This window comes from Glycine soja, chromosome 6 (genome assembly GCF_004193775.1).
Source record: "Glycine soja cultivar W05 chromosome 6, ASM419377v2, whole genome shotgun sequence".
Classification (NCBI taxonomy): Eukaryota; Viridiplantae; Streptophyta; class Magnoliopsida; order Fabales; family Fabaceae; genus Glycine; species Glycine soja.
Genome location: NC_041007.1, coordinates 47,401,508 through 47,409,903, shown reverse-complemented (window position 1 = coordinate 47,409,903; position 8,396 = coordinate 47,401,508). Strand labels below are relative to the sequence as shown.

Here is an 8,396-nt window from a genome sequence, read left to right as displayed (position 1 = left end):
TTACAGACAAAATTAAGTGTGGTTCCATAGGTACTTTGCTGTTGTTCAGTGAAAACATAACAGTTATACCCATGTTATGTTTTCATTAATAAATTTAAGATTAATAAAAGTATTTAAAAAATTTAATTAGAAATTTAAGTTATTGTTCCACCGTTGGATTATACTCCCTTCTTCTAAAATACATGTCACATTTAAAAAAAAGATACATATTGTGCCAGAACAGATGTTATGTCAGTTTTTTAATATAACATTAATTGTTTTCTATAAGTAACAATTCTTTAATGGTTAAACAAAAAATTTAAGGATTCAGATGAGATAAAATTTAAGACATTTATTTAGAAAAGGAGTAAATTTTAAATATTAATTAAGATGGAAGTAAAAATTACAGTGAAAAAAAAAGTAAACTTTAGGAAAATCAAATACTCCCCCAACAAATATTTGACCTTCAAACTATACAAAGCTATGAATATAAAATCAAAATCTGTTATTGGATCCTTTAAATATTCCAACATCCTGTCGTATATATGCTGAAGATTCATCAGACAAGCTGTCCATATGTTCATACTACTAACCTACCTTTTTAATAAAATAATAACATTATACCAATAACTAATCCCAATTGCGTGTGGCAATTACCTAATTTCGACTTGCATTTAAAATTATTTGTGTAAATTAAATTAAATTAAATGGATGACGATTATAATTGGTAACATCAGTTGTCATAGATGATTTTTATTTTTTTATTACTATTATTATGAGAGTCATAGATGAGTTATGGACCAATGAAAAAGAAAACTATAATTTTCAGATTAAAAAACTTATTTAAGTGAATTTGCTCTAAAATTTATAAATTATCAATGATTTGTTCAGCCTCAAATACTAGTGGACTAAATCACGATGAATTCCATGTTAAGGTGTATAATCTAATTTTATATTTCTTTTCTCAAAATAACCTAAATTAATAATTTTTATTAACACAATAAACATTTTTTTTTATTGAAATACATATCCTGATATACATACACTCACATGTATGTTTAACTAATTACACAAATGGGCTCAACAAAGTATTTCAATTATAATACATGTTCATTTGTTTAATTGATAATTAGGTAAACAATTATTGATTAATCTAATAAGTTGACAATTAGTTAGAGATTTACTAAATAAATTTAATGATTATAACTAAACAGGAGTTGGCAATTAATCATTAATGAACATGTATTACAGTTAACCATTAAGTTGACAAATAATTGTCAACTTTAAACTAAATAGCTGAACTTATTTACCATTCTAATTATATTAATTAATGGCAAAATATACATAAAATTTTGAATATTTAAATTTTGAGAAATGATTATAATACATCTTAGCTTTAAAGCTAAGCAAATTGATAATGTAAAATAATAACAACATAAGTAAAAAATTATAATAATTGTGAAATCAATTTTTCTTTTTTTTTTCCTTATTTTTTTGCTTATAATTGAGACCAGAATAGTATCCCTTAATTTACACATATATATTTATTGTGAAGTAGAAATGAAAAAAAAGGTAAAATAAGAAATCTCTTAACTATTTTATTAGGATATTTTTTTTTACATTTTTTTCTACATAGAAACCTCTTAAAAGATAGGTAAAAAAAATCGAAGTAGTATACTAATACTTAGGCATCTGCATATAATTTTTTCCCTTTTTAAACTTCCTTTAAAATTCTTACGTTATAGAAATATTTTTATGGCACCCTATAGAGAAAGAAAAAAAAATAAGGGATTTAATCTTCGCCCCCCTTAAACTCAATTCCTGCCTCCGTCACTGCATAAATTTGATTAGCGAAAAAAAAAATTAAAAAAAAATAATATGACACACATTATCAAAATAGAGAAATTAGAAATGCAATTAAGCATATATTTTATTCTATTGTTTTAAACAACTATCCTCAAGGAGACTTTTTCAACACGTATTTAATTATGGTTAATTTACCAGCAAGTTTGACCCATAATTGTATTCAAGCTATGAGATTGAGACACCTTTGTTTATTTTTCCTTGATCAAAACCAAGTATACTTTCTCCCTTATTTGTCTTCTTTTAATGTCGCAGTCAGTAAGTACGTAGTCCCAATCCAACTTATATACTATTCTGAAAATTATAGAAAGAATATTTGGATGTCACCAGATGGGGGCAGATACAAATACTGTTGTGGGAACTTAGTAAGTATAAAAAAAGTTCATATTTGTTTCTTTCAGTTATGCAAGAATGCACACTAAACCAAAGTCTTTACATGAATAACATGAGTACGTATTGGCACAAACATAGCAAAATATTTTAATTCTTAAGTTGTCAGACTTAATAAATTTATATGTAATGTGAGATTGATAAGTTTAAGTGATAAATTGTTTTTTAGTGGATATATATGGCTCCAGAATATGCCATGGAAGGCTTGTTTTCAGTGAAGTCCGATGTTTTCAGCTTTGTGTTCTTTTGCCAGAGATCATTAGTGGAAAAAGGATCAATAAATTCCATCTTTCAGACCGTGGCCAAAGCCTTCTCATATATGCATGTTCCTAAATCCTACTATACACTTGTATCCATTAAAAAGGAAAGGAAAAAAAAAAGATAAATGGTAAAATTGATGCAGGCCCCTCAATTCTAGGTCAAAGTTTGTCATGATTCCTTTATTTTAACAACATTATTGTATTTTTTCATGAAATGTTTTATAATTAGTGAATTTCGTTACTCGCCCTAGTATTATATATAGGTTCTACAATGAAGATTGAAATTCATCAATTATAAAACATTCCATGAACAAAACATTATTTTTAAAGCATAGAAACTAAAACAAAATTTAACTGAAAATTAAGAGACCTACAACACATTTTACCTACAAATATAAATGACTTTAACTAAAGGTGTATTAACAATTATAGGCATGGAACATCTGGTGTGAAAACAAAGGTCTGGAATTGATGGATCCGTTAATAGAAAAATCATGTGTAAGTAGTGAAGTTCTGAAGTGTATGCACATTGGACTATTGTGTGTACAAGAAGATGCAGCAGATAGACCAACAATGTCAAGTGTTGTTCATATGCTTGCAAGTGACAACGTGACTGTCCCAAGCCCGACACGCCCTGCATTTTCTGTTGGAAGGTTTGCCATTGAACGAAGGTCATCATCACCTAACACTATGGTCATTACTCTGTCTATGAAGTAATTAACCCTCTCCGAAGTAATACCTAGGTGATCAATAGAACTGGACATGCTTTTGTTCTTGATAAAGGATTAACTGAGGAAAAGGTTGCTAAGGATTGAAGATTATGTCAAAGTCATGTTTCAAAAGACTATGGTTGCTATCAATATTGAGCTACAAGCTTGGTTGTTGGGGCAACAAAACTTGCTAAATGGGTCGTGGTGGTGGCCACTTTGTTAGACTCTTGGATTTGATTTTGTGGAAACATGATATGGTTTGAATTTAGAGTTTGCTTTATTTTTTAAGGTGTGCATTGTTTCATAAGTTAATGTATACTAAATTACTAACTCATTTAATGGCCTCATTGGTTACATTAGTTCACGATAGTAGTTTGATTATATTTTTTTAATTGCTTGTAGTTTGATTACATTTAATTCTAGATTAATTTTGTATATTGTATTATAACTATGTCATATCCTATTATTTTAAAATTGTGTTATATCTCAGTGTGACTTGTATCTTTAAATTTATTGATTTAAGTAGTAGTTATATTTAATGATTTTACAAAATGTAACTTGTATTATTAATAGACTAATAAATGCATCAGAAATGAATGAGTGCTTTATTAAAGTGAGTCTGTATTTCTTATAATTAGAAAAAAAAAAAACCTTTTGCTTCTTATATTAAGGACGATGGGGATAATTTGTAATAAAAAGTTAAATACATTACATTGGATTTAAATAATATGTATTCACATCAATTTCATATAACCATATGATGGCTAAAATTATTTTATATTAGCACATGTTTTACTTTAGAAAATTAATATCTTTTTATTTTGTTTTTAAAAAGAAAAAGGTTATGCATTGATAATATAATCATTTAATTACAAATTACAATATATAATAAGTTTGTTAATATTTATAATAATGATCTTAAAAATGATATCAATGATAATTTTTAATTACTCAATAGTGTAAATGTCTTTACACTTATATTGCCAATGGATAAACATTAAACTTTCCTTATAATTTTAAGAGTAATTTTTCAAAACTCATTAAATTTTAACAAATTTAATTTTGCTAGTACCAAAAGAATTTAATGTTACTAATTAGAAACTTGTCTTAAAAAACTAAATTAAGAAACTTTTTTAGTTTTATGAATTAGTTAGAAGGACATAGAGAAAAAGGTAGTATTTCAAAAAGAATTTATCATTGTTTTAAAAAAGAGTTGGATGACTATTCATTGTTAGTGTAAAAACTTTTACACTAACAGATCAATAAAAAATTATTATTAGTATAATTTAATTATTTTTTATATTTAGAAATCAAATATATAAGGACCAGGAAATTTACAAATTAATAACTTATATACAATATGATTTTAGATATTATAAAAATCAATAAATTTATTTTAATAATTTAATATTATTTATGCATATCATGCTTTCTCTCATTATAAGTCTTCATCTTGTACTTTTTGTGAATTATTTTTCTAAAGAGAAAATAAAAATTATAAATTTATGTTATTAATTTGTGACTAGTCATTTTTTTGTTAATCAATTTTCACAGGACGAAAAAAAGTTGTTATCAGTAATTTATACTATTTATTATTTATTGACTAAAGAAATGATCAAATACTTAATGGTATTTTAATACAGAATAAGTAATACAAAAACATTTTTTTAAAACAAATCTTGTAAAAAAATTCAAACTAATTTCTCAAGATAATACAAGGACAATGTAATGTTCAGTGTTGACCAATTGATTGACGGTAATTTTTACGCAGTAATTACGACGGTCACTCATTTTTCTCATCACACGTGTCTGTGAATCAGTAAATTCTCTCGCACTGCATTTCACCTGATCCCTTGACTGAAACGGCCAGAACCTTTTCTTTTCCGCATTTGGTCTTCGAGAAAGTGAAAACTCAGAATTTTCTCATCATTTTTCCCGAGAAAACCCTAACCATTCCAATGTGCTATCGCAATTACCTCTCTGCACTCCAATGACGCGTTGCTGCGGCATTCGGATTCCGTGATCTGATTGGCGATTGGGATCCAATCTTCATCAATCCGATTTTGTTGGTATTGCTTTCTTCTCTGCATTTTCTTCTCACTCTGGTTCAGTTGTTTTCTTGTAGCTGTTGAAGCTTTACAATTTGATTTCTAGAATTTGAACTTAACAATGACATTTTCTTTTATATTTTACTGGGGTAAAGCAAAGTGCACAATCTTTTAGTTCAGTAATCACATTTTGGCGTCTTTTGTTTTTTTATTAAGTTGTATTTTAATTTGAGCTAAACATTTTCTTCTTATTTTACAGTGGTAAAGGAAAATGCACATTCTTTACTTTAGTAATCACATTTTTGTGTTTTCTGTTTTTCCTAATGTTTTTTTTTTTTTGCTACAGAGTAAAGAAATTTGTTTTGCTAATTGTCACTGTGATGTGTAAGCGTATGTTAGGACTAGAATGAGTTTTTTTAATATGGTGAAATTGGGTGGAGTAGTAGTTTGAACAACTTGTGGTTTGAGTTTGAATTTGCTTTTGTAGGAAATAAAACTGGATTTTTATGTTAATAATGTTTGATAGCAGAGGACAGTGTGAGGGATATGTATGTGGCTTTTAGAAGGCATTTGGTGTAACTTCCTTTTGGAAATTCAGCTTATTGTGTTTGGTGTTAGTTTTCAACTTGGTTTCCTGTTAAACCTTTTTTTTTCTTTGGGGTTTGGTTGCTTACAAAATGTGGTCTATTTACTTCAATTTGCGTCCATGTTGTTCTTAAATTCCCATCTTATATACTCAATTCTGTTTTGAAAGGGAAAAATGTATACTCTCTGTTCTTCAATTCTCTTTGCTCATTGTGGATTCTAGCTGGTCTCCAACAAATCAAGGATTATACTGGGCAGCTTTTCCTGCTACCTTAGTAATTTTGGGAACCGATGCCGAAGTTTGTGGCTGAAAAGGTTTTTTTGTTTGGATGTCAGAGCATTTTAAGGACTTGCTCATTGGAGAAATCCATCACTAGTGAAGCTTCTTTGACTGTTCATGTTTGATTTATCGAGCTCCATTTTCTGGTTCTTTCAAAACCATGTGAGCAAAACTATAAAAAGGGGCAGATTAGATGATATCTTTAAACTAGAATCCTTGTAAGTATATACATGGCTAGAAAAGGGTGGGAAACTCAATCGTTAAGGATCCTGTTTTCTGCACATTAAAAATAGCATAACCGCCACAGCCAATGAATCAATCTAGATAAAAATACCTAGAGGAACCATAAACATAACACTATCCAGCAACAAGTTTTCTGCTTGAGTTAAATGCACCAATGGGTGCATTATGTATAGCTTGCGTCATTCCACATAAAGTGAGATTTACATTGAAGAAGACTTCCTTCTGGCTGAAAGGATGTTTGGCCAAAATTTAATCCAACACTTGCTTTTGCATGTTTTGCAAATTTGTGTTCACTATTTTAAAGTTCTTTTCTGTACTTTATCTTACACTTGCAGGCAAAACTCTGTTTTCAAATTTATTTATTTATTTTAGAGGAAATTTATTTATTTAACTACTTTCTACTTATTAGTAATTGTTCACTAATAAACACGTCTTAAAATCTATGAACCAAATAACCAAACTGTGTTTTTGACTTTTTGTGATTATTGATATTACATTATACATCTACTGTTTGTTTTCTTTACTAGATCCTTCCTTACCTTTTTCTTCTGTAAATTTTTTGTTAATTTCATGGTTCATATTATCTTCTAGTAAATGAGGATAATACTATTAATTTAAATATGTATAGAGTTATGAATAAAATTAAAAGCAAAATATATTTAACAGTGTATTGAATTCTGTATTTTCTGTAGAAATGGAGCACTATGATCTGCAAAGACAAAGAAGGGAGATGAAAAATAAAGGAAGGAATGTTGTGTGGTCAATTGCGATGGATAAGTGTCTAATTGAAGCCCTGGCAGCTCAGGCAAAACGTGGAAACAAAATTGACAAATGTTTCAATGAAAATGCATACACGGCTGCCTGTGTAGCAGTAAACACTTGCTTCAGCTTGAATTTGAATAATCAGAAAGTTATCAACCGTTTGAAAACAATTAAGAAGAGGTATAGAGTAATAAAAGATATCCTAAGTCAGGATGGTTTCTGGTGGAACCCAAATACAAAGATGATTGAGTGTGACAGTGATGAGCTTTGGAAGAATTATGTTGCTGTAAGTAATGTTTCATTTTTCTCCACTCTTGAATGTGTATGAATTTGTGTACAATACCTATTATGGTGTTCTTTGATTTAATGAATAGGCACATCCCAATGCGAGAGGATTGCGCGGAAAGCAGATAGAGATGTATGATGAACTTAAAATCGTTTGTGGAAATTATCAAGCCCCAAGTCATTGGGCTAAGAGGAAGAGTGGAACTCATCTAATGGACATGAAGAATTTTGAGGATGAAGCAGCCTCCTTTGTTTCTCCCAGTTCAGAAGACATGAGTGAGACAGATGGAACTGAATCATACACTGGAATTCCAGAATTTGACCAGATACCAGATGGTTTTCAAGAGCCTCCTGTGGCCCAGCCTGTAAGACAACTTCCAAAGCGGCCTCGTAACTCAGATGCTCTGCAGGAAGCATTGATGACAGTGGCATCGAGCATCCGACGTCTGGCTGATGCCATGGAGCAAAGCAAATGCTCATTTGATGCAAGTGAGCTATTACATGCTGTGATGGAGATAGATGGGTTGGAAGAGGGTAAACAGATGTATGCATTCGAATATTTAAATGCTGATCCTGTCAAAGCCAGAGCCTTCCTCACCTACAATGCTAGGATGAGAAAGACATATCTGTTTAGACAGTTCTGGTGGTGGAGGTGAGGGTGATGGTGCCTTGAATGTTTTTGGTGTACAGATATCTAGGGACTGTTTCACAGACGTTTTCTGTGTTTTGAGCAATTTTTTGTTGATGTGTTGTTAGGATAATTGAATGTATAGACTCTAGACTGATAGGAGATAGCCATATGCCGGAGACATTAGAAACATCGTCTCTTCCAAGTAACCATGGCCATTTGAAACAGGCAAAATAGATAGAAAGCTGTGCACATGCACATGTAATATACAAAGCAAAAATATATTACTTTGGCTATTAATAAAATGAAAAGAAAAGAAAAAAATAAAAGAAAATTCTAATGAGTCTTATTTGAAGTTTATCC

The 8,396-nt window shown here is 29.6% G+C and overlaps 1 protein-coding gene across 1 annotated transcript; it reads left to right on the top strand.

Moving 5' to 3' along the window:
* Positions 1–5,060: 5,060 nt before the first annotated feature.
* Positions 5,061–8,393, top strand: LOC114417369. The gene is made up of 3 exons (XM_028382540.1): positions 5,061–5,271; positions 7,051–7,406; positions 7,495–8,393. The coding sequence occupies exons 2-3, from the start codon at positions 7,053–7,055 to the stop codon at positions 8,059–8,061; spliced, it is 921 nt and encodes a 306-aa protein (XP_028238341.1). The 5' UTR covers positions 5,061–5,271; positions 7,051–7,052; the 3' UTR covers positions 8,062–8,393.
* The last annotated feature ends 3 nt before the right edge of the window (positions 8,394–8,396 follow it).

Bases quoted from the DNA above. Each gene is read 5' to 3' on its own strand.
- LOC114417369 (XM_028382540.1), top strand. From the start codon at position 7,053: ATGGAGCACTATGATCTGCAAAGACAAAGAAGGGAGATGAAAAATAAA. The intron at 7,407-7,494 runs GTAAGTAATGTT...TTTAATGAATAG, and splicing joins TTTGGAAGAATTATGTTGCT to GCACATCCCAATGCGAGAGG.